The sequence below is a fragment of the Phalangium opilio genome, unplaced genomic scaffold (assembly GCF_054372755.1).
Source record: "Phalangium opilio isolate 3A_F unplaced genomic scaffold, DU_Popi_V2 ptg000025l_1, whole genome shotgun sequence".
Taxonomy (NCBI): domain Eukaryota; kingdom Metazoa; phylum Arthropoda; class Arachnida; order Opiliones; family Phalangiidae; genus Phalangium; species Phalangium opilio.
In genome coordinates, this window is record NW_028324156.1 from 1,396,945 (window position 1) to 1,410,009 (window position 13,065).

The following is a 13,065-nucleotide window of genomic DNA, read 5'->3' on the forward strand; positions in this document are numbered from 1 at the left end:
CTAATATTAAGGAAAAGATGAATAAGGTTTAATCGTGGTTGCTTCCCCGAAATTACTGCCCGGTTCGTGATATAAAATAAAGAATATAATAACGCAATTCATTTTTAAGTGATAAACATTTATTAATTGCTAACAAATAACAACTTTTTCAAAAGTATAATCATATTTCATATTAAATGCAATTCAATAAATTTTTTGTTTAACATAATAATAATAATAATAATAATAATAAGCAATGTTTAGATGACTAATGACTGAAATAATTAACCTCAATTAGTGTAAAATATACATAAAAAACATTATGTAAATAATTTCATAAAATATTGCAATATAAAATATAGTTAAGTCACATAATGACTAGAAAATTAAAATAATATATATCTGATATAAAAATTACGATTGCAATCAATAACTAACGTACAAATATTGTGACTCGAGTGTAATAGTTAATTAGCTAGTATATTATTCTTACCAGTTTAAAATTCTTTACATTAATTCGACGGTAGAAGAATAATTTGATTAAAAAATAAAGCATTTGTTGGTTTTGATTCAATTTCGCTGCATATATTTCTAATCTAATTTATATTTAACTTCTCTCGGTTAAAAAACAAATAATCTTCCTGTAAAGATTTGTGGCGTTTTTCACGGTTTTTAAAAGTGTCAGTGATTCATAAGTGATTTTAAAAACATTTAACATCATTTGATAATAATTAACAGCTATAATATTGGTTTTCCCCACTTGTGATAACGGGTGATTATGTAAAAACATGTGATAACAGTTTGTTGGTCGTTTAAATTTAAAGGCAACGTTGAACATTCTAGCAGTATTTTTTTTTTTTTAATTGTTGGGCTTTTCCTTAACTTTCTTTTTTTCATCCATTTTTCTTAAGAATCACCGAGAAAAATCTCTTCAAACATGACTTTGCCGGTGCTGTACGTCTGAACGTGTTTGGTGCGTGGATTTTTATTAGTAGGGTAGGCATTTTGCCTATCTTCGGATGGATAATCGATAGTTTGAGTTGAAACTTCTTTATAGAATTTTGTTCGTTCGTTAGCTTTACTCAATTCGAGTTGTTTCTTCAAAGTATTTACTTGTTGCATCAATTCCAAAATATTTTGTTGCTAAAATGTGCCAAAATTGCAAGTTTTCTCTTAAATATTTGCCACTCTAAACTTTAACTGCAATAACTTTTACCAAGATAGTATTTGTATGGGACATGTTACCGCTTGAAGAAAAATTTGACCCCATACCGTGAGGTTCTAAAAAAGAATTAACTATTAAAAATCCAAGTCTATACACGATTAAAGGATAGTTAATTTGAACTTTACCAGAACCAATAGCGGGCTGATTTAAGTTTGAATTATTGTTGCTACTAAACATACTTTGAAGGTAATGAGGAGTCATGTAAGTACCTATAGCGTTATGAATTGAGTGATGCCCTTGAACAGGGGGTTTTGATTGAAACTGAGAATAAGAATTTGGGACGGAACTCATAGAAAACATTCCCATAGGCAGAGTCTACAAATTAACGTGAAATGTTTAGACCATGCAGATAACGAGAACGCATTTATAGGGTTGCTACAAATGCTCGGAAAGGTTTTCAACAAGAGTAGCAACCCTGAAAGGAGAAGATCCTTACTTGCGAAGATATTCGAGACATGTTTTCCGCATCCTGGTTGGCCATGGCATTGAAATGACTTATGAAACGCGATTGGTGGGGATAAGTATTTGGTATGTTCGACAACAATGGTAGTTGAGGTGATTCTGGTAAAAAAGATGACATAGGAGAAGATGCTTCTGATGTACTAGAAGGCTGACTCTTATTGGCTGTCAAATCTTCCTTTTGAGGTCTAGTAATCTTTTTATAAGATTGTCCCACTGATGAACCTTCGCTCAACTGACTACTGCATCTTTCTAAAGATTGCTTTTGTTCCATGTCAACAATTCCAGCCCAATCACCGGTACTAGAAGTTGGCGAAGCTGTTGGTGTCGATTTTATTTTAGGTGGGTCTGGTCTTTTTCCCATCCAAGCTAAAAGAGTCTTCCAATTGCAGTCGTAAGGTCCATTAGCTTGATAAATGGCGTCAAATTGAACCCTAGCATTCTCTCCTAATTCCAATAAAAAATCATGAACTCTTTCCCCATTGATATACATATTGTCGCATGATGTTAGAGATCTGTGCATGTAGCGTTCGCCAAATATAATAATGGCTAAATCTTTGGTTTTGGCAGCTAGTATGCCAATCTGATTCGTGATATTCTTTGAAACATCTCCATTCACTTGATTAGGTAGAGTTGAGGATGAGTAGAATGGCAAAGCGATGGGTGAGAGGCTTGAACTTGTGGGGCTTGAGGTTTGTTGACTAGAATTCATATCTGTTCTTTTATGTGATGACGGTAAGAGATCATTATCTTCATCTACGCTGCTATTTTTTAAGTTGTCTACGCCATCATACTCATTATCGCCATCATTTCTGTCTGAAGCGGAGTCGTAGCTTTCAGAGTCTGAAATGAATATCTCATTTCCATCTTTGATAGAAGCTGTATCGTCACTATGATCCAGCCATACATGCGTCGCTTGCCATCTTATGTTGGAATCTTTTTGCTCAGACGGAATAGCGTGAAATTTAACCGAGTCTCCAATTTTGAAAACTTCCACGAGAGATACCACTTCAATTTCATTGGGTATCACCACGTTATTAAGGTGGAAAAAGACATTTTCCCTAACTGAAGTGTTACGTGTTATAAAACCGTATTTCGGGAAGAGATTGTGAATTTTTCCACATCCTCCAAATCCTTTAGCATCCGCTTCTTGAGACCCATTATTCAAAACTTTGAAATATTCTAAGCTCTCTGGACGCCAAACTAGCGAAGCTCTGTAATGGGCTTCGCAGCTATCGGGTCCTTTTCTAGCGTTTAAGTAAACTCCCTCTCCAATTTTTAAGCTACAATCAGCGAAGGATTCCAATTTCCCACTTTCAAATGATTGCAAATCAAAATAGACCGAGGCTTGTAGACGAGCATTTTTCACAGTGATAAAACCATAAACTTGAAACAGCCTATATACTTTTCCCTTCATATCTTTCAACTCAAATGGCAAATCATCTCGCGGATGAGGTACTACCGAAGCGGCGTTTTCTTTCGGTTGGACCTCTATTTTAGCCCCTTCATCAATTAATTTCTGAACAAAAATTCCGTCTTCCGATGATATACTATCCAATCTGTTGTATTTCTCTCGCACAACGGCTATGTCTACATTTTCCTTCCTATCGAGCGTAAATATATCGGAATGTTCTTTGATAAATTTCTTTAAGCAACTCTTTGATGTTCCAAACTTATTTCGGACGTGAGCGGGGAGTGACGAAAGATGCCCCGTCAAATTCTGAAGATTTAGGATACCGTGCTTACGTAGTCTATCTTTAATAAAACTGATATATTGCTGTTCAGGATTCTCTTGAACAGCTTCGTCTTCACTGTTCTCAGACATTTAACAAACCGTCAAATCCTCCGACCGATAGGTAAGGTAACTAATAATGGTTCTCAAGTTCACACTCGCGAAATAACTAGTTATAAAAGCAAGGCTTAACGAAACCTTACTTATATTAACGGTTTTTTAACTAAGCATGTTTTAATTTCACTACGTGCAAGTTAATTAATTAAAATGTCAATGAAACTAATGTAAAAAAGCTACAACATTACCGTTATCAGCGAGTCAAGTTACATCTTTGCATTCCTACGAAGCCATCCATGGTCGGAAACCGAGATCTTTAGTTAGTTCCTCGTCGAGACTATTCTCTAATCATGGAGAACTCGCGATGTCCAACACACATACTCTTGTCGAAACGGTAAAATTAACCAATAAAAACACTACGAATATTCATTTTACGATCGATTTTTGTCTTAAATGTCAGAATAACAAGGAAACGGTCCCCGTAACCACGCCGCGAACTCAGCGTCCGCTACCGCCGCCGTCACCATTGAGTTGAGAAAATTACCACTAGAGTGGCCTTTCACCCGCAAGGATATAGACCAAATGAACTTTATCACGCGCTTATAGCGCCATCCCGGTGCGAAAAAGGGAACTAAAAGAAAAGGCGGGAAATTTGACGAATTTCAAGAATACATGTAAATGGCCGAAATTCAAGTTCGTTTTCTAGATGACGACACCATCGTTTGATAAACTTGGTGGCTGTCCGTCCGTCCCATTGTTTTAAAAGTGTCGCGCGTTCCCCCAATAGGCAGGTTAACGCAAAGGCCACTCTAGTGGTAATTTTCTCAACTCAATGGCCGTCACCGGGGAACGCACACTTACCCACGTGACACTGACAAATATTCTCATTGGTTGGCATCACTTCAGGCGCTAATTTCAAAATAATAAATACTCTTAGTTTTTAATATTTTACTGAAACAACAAATTTAATGCTCTTAGAAAACCGGAATTTTTTTTCTTCTCGAAACAGAGCCTACAATTTAAATAAACATTATACAGTTTACGATACATTTACTTTACATTATGGTATGGTCTCCTTTTTTTTTCTTAAAAAAAAGAATTTAATTAATTTCTTAATTAATTAATAATGCAGACAGGCCCCCCAAAAAAGACGTGATTTTGGTGTAAATTATTTTGACCATAAAGTTTTTTTTTCCACTCTTAATAATCAATAAAAATAATAATAAAAAAGGGTTAAATCATTCACAAATGTTTACAAAAAGTGATACTTCTCTCTCAGTCTCCATTCTTTTGAGAGTAAAGAAAAAAAAAAATTACGGAACAAAGAAATTCATATTTTTAATTTTTTATATAATTTTTAAAAATTATATAAGCCTGTACAATTTTTAGAAAAAATTAATTTTTAAAATTAATAATTAATAATTTGAATTAATTTCTAAGTTTCTTTGTATAATTTTTGCATTTGCAGAGAATTTTTATTACTCTGTGGGGGAAAAAAAGGGGGGGGGTTCAAAATAACAGCCAAGCAGACCAGAATAAACTGAATAATATTTTTTCTCTTTTTTAAGAATTTTTGTTTCTTTTTTTTTTTTATAATTTCAAAACAAAAATAACATTAAATAATTGCGATATTAAACGTTAACTTGGAGTTTGATTGTCTTTAGTGGAAGCCGTTCGTTTAAGAGAGTCCAAATATTCTTGTTGAGACTCGGCTAAAACTCTAGCCAAGACATCAGTATCATCATAATCACTTAACCCTTTTTAAAGAAAATTAAAAAAAAAAAAATTAAAAAAGAAAAAAACATTTAATCTCAATATTATTGTTTTTACGATTGAAATTTTAATACCAAAAAGAGCGGGTGGCAACTGATTTATAAAACTAGCAGTTTCAACCAGAGGAAAATCGCAAAATTCAGTTCCAGCGCTACTAGACTGTTGGCCTATTTCCGAAAAACAATTTTGGCTACTCGCTGTTGTTGTTGTTGTGCCTGAGCAACCCGCTTTTGGGCTCCCCACTAACAACAAAAGATAAAGATTAAAGGGAGGGTGAAGTAGAAAATCAAGTGATTTTTTATCTATTCTTCTACAAATTATAAGAGCAGTCTGCATAGTCAAACATTCAGCAAATACTTCCGAATGATTTTAAAATTCAAATAAGGTTGAGATTTTAAGGATAATTTTAAATAAGGACCTCTGACCAATCGCGTAACGCCCTGCCTTTTTATTAACAAAATTCTCGTGGCACGCTCCGTGTCGAATGAAATTTATCACGAGATTTGATAAAATTTGCGCGCTACGTGACAATCGTGGCGCGAGACATGGAGCGTGCCACGAGAATTTTGTTAACAGAAAGGCAGGGCGTTACGCGATTTGTCAGAGGTGCTTCTTTAAAATTATCCTTAAAATCTGAACCTAATTTGAATTTTAAAATCATTCGGAAGTATTTCCTGCATGTTTCACTATGCAGACTGGTCTTAAAATTAGTAGAAGAATCGATAAAAAATCACTTGATTTTCTATTTCACCCTCCCTTTAAGGGATTAATAAGAAAATAAATGTGCTTTGTTTATTACTGGAGTCAGAGGAGAAGTTTTTTTCCTCCGTTAAAAGAGGATCAATACGTGGACTACAGCTGGGAGTTATTGTCCGGTTTCTAGGAGAAATTCTACCAACACTAGGAGGGGAAACCCCGCCTAAAGCCTCGGGTGCTGTTGATATAGTAGCGCTTGAAGTAGCAGTGGCCGAACGAGTCTAAATATAAAGTTACAACACTTAGTAACATCTAAAAGTAAAAAAGATTTAATATACCTTCTTGCGAGCTCTCATTTCATTTTCTCTCAACCACTCTAAATATGATTCTCTGGCCACTTGCTCCTCAATGGCTTCATTTGTCGCTTCCCAATCAGTAGCTCGTTTTTTGTCTTCCATCATTGCCTATATAGACATAATTATTTTAATTACTCAAGTAATAATTATAAATAAATAAATTAATTAATTAATCTAACTTGTTCCAGCTCGGATTCTTCCGAAGCTCTAATTGCATCTGTTACTAAACTCTTCTCAGCAGCCTAAACAAATTTAACTTAATTAAAGAGAGTTAAGTTTCCATTAAAGGAAAAGTTCAGGTAACATAACATTATACCTCAAAAGAATGGCCTTTTTCTAAATATAAAAGGAATTAAATAAATGATGTCTTATAACGAAATAATTAGCATTTAATTAGTCTTAAAAATGTAGACTACCGCGCCATCCGCCATTGATTTAGTGTCGTCTGCTAAATCGAACCTCTTAACCCACTGGGATTGGTTGAATACTCACAGGCTGAGAGGGGTAAGGGGTTCTGGCTAGCAGACGCCACTAAACCAATGGCGGATGGCGCAGTAGTCCTCATTTTTAATTTAATTAGTCTTAAAAACGGGGACTACCTCGCCATCCGCCATCGGTTTAGTGTCGTCTGCTAAATCGAACCTCTTAACCCACTGGGATTGGTTGAATACTCACAGGCTGAGAGGGGTAAGAGGTTCGATTTAGCAGACGCCACTAAACCAATGGCGGATGGCGCAATAGTCCTTGATTATTTTTAAGAGCAATTAAATGCTAATTATTCTGTAATAACTTAAGATATCATTTATTTTCTTTTTATATTTAGAAAAAGGCCATTCTTTTTAGGCATAATGTTATGTCACGTAAACTTTTCCATTAAACTAGCGAAACAAAAAGTATGTCTTACACCGGGTATAAATGAAGGCAAGCCCAAACCAACACCTACTGTAGCTTTGTAAGGATTTACAATAGAATTGTAATGAACATTTCTATGATAACTAAGCCGTATTGGCTCATTATCTGTCTTGTGCATTCCGTGAAAGATATTTATTGGCTCTAAATGATTGATTATAAAAATCAAAATATGTAGTTCAAATCCCACCCAAGAAAGCCTTGGCTAACCTTGGCTATAATGATAAACTTCAATTGGTCTATTGAACATTTCAGATAAAGCGTGCATTTCAACATGATTTCCATGGATATGATCACTACGTTTACGTTCTACGTATTTCATATAATCCTCCGTGATATATTGAGAATAATAATCCTGATTTTTTTCCTATGGGTCACGTTTGGAAATATAAAAGGTTAATAAAAAATGATCGGGGCTGTTTTAGGGTTCAAGGGGACCTTCGAATATAGAATGGTACAATATCTTTGAACATCTTGTTCGTACCATATAGTCCATGCAAAGTTTTCTTATTGATGAATGCATTTCTTGATCACCATAGATTTGATCGGCTTAAGTATTTTGTGAATTAAATATTGTATTAAGTATATAATGAAACATAAAGTAGGGGTCAGAGTTCAATTGGCATTTCAAGAGCTGTTTTTATAGATATATATATATTAATATATATTTTTTTATTTCTCAAGATTTCAACATAATCTTAAGTATTTGTAAAGTTCTGGAAAGGTTTTGACTTTTTTTTTCTTGTACATGCAGCTTTGAAAATATAAAATTACTAGTCGAACACCAAAGGTTAATAGGGAGCTAACAGTTCTGACCCTGAAACGTCACACCCTTCTATCTCTTACTGGAATTACATCCCCCCTAACGGTTGGAAACAGTATTCTACGTGCTAAAATGCCAACCAGAGAGGGGCTGAGTGACGTCAACTATCTCTTCCCCCTAGCCAGTTGTTAGCTCCCTATAATATCATGACAAGGGTCTACTCTAACCCCTTGGCTTTATTTTGGGGTCAACTTGTCAAGGCTTACCAACTGCCCTAAAGAGACAAGCTCCATCTTCCCCCATGGCTTTAATTACAAAACCCTTTTTCCTCATCTTCTTTTCAAAGTTTTTCTCTCTCTAAAAATGTTTTTTTTTTCAAAGGTTACAGCCATTATTTCACCATCTTGAATGTGTGTCAAATTCTGAGCTTCATGATTAAAATCCTGCCCAACTTACCTCACCAAAATCTAACCAAGAGCCTCTAATAAAAATTATTACCTCTGCATAATCATCTTCCGTCCAATTTTCCGTATTCTCCGCTGCACGATCATACTCATCCCCGCTGTTATAGCCAGTATGGTCTTCATTATTTTGAGTTGAGACTTCAACATTAAGGGCGCTACTGGGTCTTTCGTGGGGAGGACTATGTCCTCCTTGAGTAGAGGTCGGAGCGGCTACTTGGTAGCTTTGTCCTCCGTTATTACGGTGACTGTGGCTGTGAGACTTACGAATGTTCCTAAGGGGTGAGGCTCGAAGCCTTCTTTTGGAATGACTAGGGCCATTTTCAACATTTTCGTAGTCATCGAATGTTGTACCGGAATTAGCTAAAGCTGGTCTTTTATTCTCTTCCCTAGAAGTGGATAGTACCGGCCAAACTGGAGGCGAATTTCTCGTACTGTAATTAAAACGTTCCCTAGATTCCTGGGCTCCTATGGGTTGATGCCCTAATCGGTCGCCTCCATGATAGGAATGCGAATGAGGGTTAGGGTCCGCGTTATCACTATCCGATTTCTGCTGGCTTGTTTTTTTCTTCGGTAGAATGGTCATCGCGTTACCGACTAATCAAACAACGTCTCTAATTAATTAAAAATACCGAAAACCGCGTCTAAATGTTTAATTTTTCATAAACTAATCACGGGCATTCCATCCATACGCATCCGAAACATGATGGCGACTGTGAATAAATTACTTGACGTCATCAAAACACCGATACGAGCGCTCCTGACGGAAGGCACGCGAGAGTCACGTGATGACCTAGGGGCTGGAAAAAAACCTGTCATACTCGAGCTGTCAAAATGAGTACATGTGCCTTTTCTATACAAACATAAGGACATTATTTCTCTTTAAGGGCCCAAGATTCTATGTTACGGTTGAAATGTATGTATGACCGATTCGGTTAGCCATCCGTCTCATCTCAAGTGGTATAATAATTGTATAGCCTAAACAGAGGCCGAGCGCATTCGCTGCAGAGTAACCCGGCATTGAACATTTTTCCCTCCTTCAAAGATTTCTTACGACAGCTCTTGATTTTTACTAAGCGCGAATAGTGTTGTCATGGAGCAAACCAGGAGAGTCGACTCCGGTAGTTTCCGCAAACGTCCGGTAGAGGCATGACAGAAGCGTTGCAGAAGCTAGTGCTTCAAGCGGCCTCTAGTTCTCCTACGGAACATAATTAGATGCACGGGGGGCAAGGGACTAGTTTCCCCAATGTTAATATCCCCCAGTTTTTCCGTACGAAAAAAAGGGGGCGCCACGGTCGCGTTTCGAAAATCGGGTAATATGGCCAAAGCTAGAGTCGGCTATCCTGGTTTCATCCATGGTGTTGTTGTGTCTGAGAGAGCTGGGGGGTTCTGGAAATTCTCTTACTTATTTTTTCCCCTCAGTCCTTCCTCTATCGCCTACCCGCCTGTTTTAGTTTGATTCCCAACCGCTTGGGAGCGTTATCTCAGAGCTCGCGTCTAGACCACGACCGACTTAGGATATCAGTCGTGGCTGATTTTGAAAATTATTTTTTTCTCTCCCGCGAATTTCACGAAAAATTCGGAAGGAGCCCCTATACAAAATCTACGTCACATCTAGCAGAACTAGATGCTTTTGCTAATAGATGCGCTTGGGCCCTTAGAGAGATGATGTCCTTATGATACAAACCACGTGGATGGTGACGCCTACCTCGCAATATACATAGAAACGACGTCAAGAGATAGTCCTTGATCCTTTAATTAAAAAGATCCATCTTAAAATATTAGAAAAATAAAAAAAAGTCATTTTAATCACTTTTTCTTTTACTTACTGCTAATTTTATTTTTTTCATTGTAGAGAAATACTTACAGTATTTTTTTTTTATATATATAATTGGGGTACAGTTTTTCTTTAAAATTTATTTAAACCTTTTGACCCCAATTAATTTAATTTAATTTAATTTAAAAAACAAAAACCTTGACCAAATAACATCATTTCTGTAAATTAAATCTATTTTGGGTGGATACTATTATTATTATTAATTATTTTAGGACTAAATATTATTATTTAATAATTTTAATTACATTTAGAAAATTTAGCGGGAATGATATGGGGGGGGCGGCGGCTATAATATATTTAAAGGTATATTATGATTAACTATTAATATTAATTAAACCTATAACAACAGGAATTATATAAAAAAAAAACAAAGAATACGTAAAAAAAATAAACAGGAAATCACAGGCATTAAAGTTAAACATTGACGGGGAAAAATATTATACAAAAAAAAAATTAATTAAAATAATTGAAACAGAAAGCGTGTAGAGTTTTTAATTTTATACAAAACATTTGTTTTTTTTCCCTTCATAATTATAACGCCTTGTAAAAAAATGATGTTACTTTTATAAGCAGTGACAATATTTATTTATTTTTAATATTTTTGCTTATTTTGTGAGAATAAGTATATTTTAACGTGTTATACTTTAATTTTCTTACATAACCACCAATTTTCTAACTAAATTTTAATTTTTTAAGACTAATTGACTTGTAAAACATAAATAATAATTAATAATAATAAAAAAAAGATCCAAAATTTAAATTTTATTATTTAATTATTTTTAAAACAATTTAATTTTCTTTTACCATTAATTAACACATTGAAATATAAGAAAATCTTCGCGTTATTAATTAATTTTTATTATATTTGTTGAACTTGTAACCTAATACGTGTAATTTCCAAAAATTCCAAAAAAGAAAAGAAAACCATAGTAGCTCATTTATTTTGCTTTTTACTTTTTTTTTTTACAAGTTTTCTGACTTTATTTAAATATCTTTCACATCTTACGCAACAAGTTTTTCAACCATCTTTTTTATTCCAACCATTTTTATGAATATTTAACGGTAAGTTTTATGAAATAACGGACCCCCCTTTTCTTTTTCAAAATTGTGTACTGACAAGCAACGGAAATTAAGATCATTAAAGAGACAGAAAAGAAAAAGAGCTAAATATATGTACTTTAAAAAAAAGTTGCTTTTGTTAATTAAAATCAACATTTTTTTAACGAATTATTTTTTCCACTGTTACTTATTTTATTCTTAACCCCCAAGGACTTTTTTTCTTTTTTTTACTTATGAGTTTAATTTTTTTATCAGGTGTGTTATTCATTAGCACGCACAACCGTCTGAACGGGGTTTTTGCTCATTGGTCAACTTGATCTGATCAGGGAATTCATTGTAAAGCTCTACTTCCGTTTCTTGGGCTAGAGCATTTTTAGCGACAGTTTGGAAGGCTTGTTCCACATTAATAGCTTCCTTAGCGCTAGTTTCAAAATAAGGGATGTTGTTTTTGCTGGAACACCAGCCTTGGGCACGTTTGGTTGAAACCTAAGTAGATTAAGAGTTAAGTTTCTTTCAAAATTGAATGAACTATTCCAGAAAACGAACCGCTCTGTTTTCCAAATCAATCTTATTGCCAATAACGACGAATGGGAAATTATCAGGATCTCTAGGAGAAGCTTGGATAAGGAATTCGTCTCTCCAAGAGTCCAATGATTTGAAAGTATTTGGAGCAGTTACGTCAAATACAAGGACGCAACAATCAGCCCCCCTATAAAAAGCAACGCCTAAAGACTGGAACCTTTCTTGTCCAGCTGTATCCCAGATCTGAAATGTTTCATCAGCGCATGGTGATTAGGTTCAACACCCGTGAAACTAAACTACCAAATTTAATAACCTGCATTGTGACCAGTCTATCATCAACCATAACTTCTTTTGTCAAGAAATCTGCTCCGATAGTAGCTTTGTACTGATTACTAAATTTTTTATTGACATACTGGTTCATTAGGGACGTTTTACCAACACTAAAAATGGAATCCCAAAATGAGTACTAGCAGATTTAACAAGATTCACCTTAAGTTAATTACCCGCTATCTCCTAAGATGATAACTTTTAACAACACCTTCTTTCGGGAACTCATATCCTTACTTTAGTGGTTGTTTAACTAAAACTGAAAGGATTTCAATCATAAAAATCATAAAAATCATAAAAACAAAAAATACCTGGCAAAGTTTACCAACTTCACACACTCTTAAAAACAACAGTAGTCTATATTTAGATTATCAAGGTTGAAAAATATCCTAGACTTTAAGAAGTATACCAGTAGTAATCCTTCAATATATTATTGCGCCAACATTAACAAGGCTTCTCTAAAAATGTTGGCCCGCCCTCCCCAAACTAAAATTGTATTATAACTTGCTGAATCGCATTCGCCTAGGCCTATCAAACACGCAAACAAAAGAATACCACGAACCAAGGCTTAATGATTACCCCAAAACAAAACCAAATGTATGGCTGTTAACGATTAACGAAGCTTGATTAACTGAGACAACTAAAAGATTCAAACATACCTTAAGTTAAATTACACTTTAAAACGTTGAACGGAGAATAATATAATCCCAAATTTGATAAAAGCTATTCGGGATTAATCTAAAACGAAAACGACGCCCGGACAAAGTCAGAAAATACACTCTTTTGGTCTATAAAATGGCGCAGCAGACTGTCACGGGACTCGGTGACGACATAGACAGCTGACTCAGAGGGAAGGAAATGATTAGGGGAAAAAATGAAGGACAAAAAATGGCGCAATCCTTTGGAGACC

At 35.0% G+C, this 13,065-nt stretch overlaps 3 protein-coding genes across 3 annotated transcripts; all 3 read right to left on the reverse strand.

The window, feature by feature from the left end:
* Positions 1 to 97: 97 nt before the first annotated feature.
* LOC149691644 (uncharacterized) lies at positions 98 to 4,264 on the reverse strand. The gene is made up of 4 exons (XM_089868993.1): positions 1,641 to 4,264; positions 1,330 to 1,519; positions 1,196 to 1,260; positions 98 to 1,122 (listed from the first exon to the last, which is right to left on the reverse strand). The coding sequence occupies exons 1-4, from the start codon at positions 3,486 to 3,488 to the stop codon at positions 886 to 888; spliced, it is 2,340 nt and encodes a 779-aa protein (XP_089725119.1). The 5' UTR covers positions 3,489 to 4,264; the 3' UTR covers positions 98 to 885.
* A 125-nt stretch (positions 4,265 to 4,389) lies between these two features.
* On the reverse strand, positions 4,390 to 9,152 carry LOC149691645 (OTU domain-containing protein 5-A-like). The gene is made up of 10 exons (XM_089868994.1): positions 8,448 to 9,152; positions 8,216 to 8,306; positions 7,671 to 7,735; positions 7,397 to 7,553; positions 7,182 to 7,330; positions 6,457 to 6,519; positions 6,260 to 6,385; positions 6,025 to 6,202; positions 5,300 to 5,467; positions 4,390 to 5,209 (listed from the first exon to the last, which is right to left on the reverse strand). The coding sequence occupies exons 1-10, from the start codon at positions 8,994 to 8,996 to the stop codon at positions 5,091 to 5,093; spliced, it is 1,665 nt and encodes a 554-aa protein (XP_089725120.1). The 5' UTR covers positions 8,997 to 9,152; the 3' UTR covers positions 4,390 to 5,090.
* Positions 9,153 to 10,213: 1,061 nt separating this feature from the next.
* Positions 10,214 to 12,962, reverse strand: Rab7 (RAS oncogene family member Rab7). Its single transcript, XM_089868999.1, has 5 exons — positions 12,815 to 12,962; positions 12,332 to 12,414; positions 12,142 to 12,268; positions 11,853 to 12,071; positions 10,214 to 11,792 (listed from the first exon to the last, which is right to left on the reverse strand). Exons 2-5 carry the CDS (start codon positions 12,382 to 12,384, stop codon positions 11,574 to 11,576), a joined length of 618 nt encoding a protein of 205 aa, XP_089725125.1. The 5' UTR covers positions 12,385 to 12,414; positions 12,815 to 12,962; the 3' UTR covers positions 10,214 to 11,573.
* Positions 12,963 to 13,065: the final 103 nt, after the last annotated feature.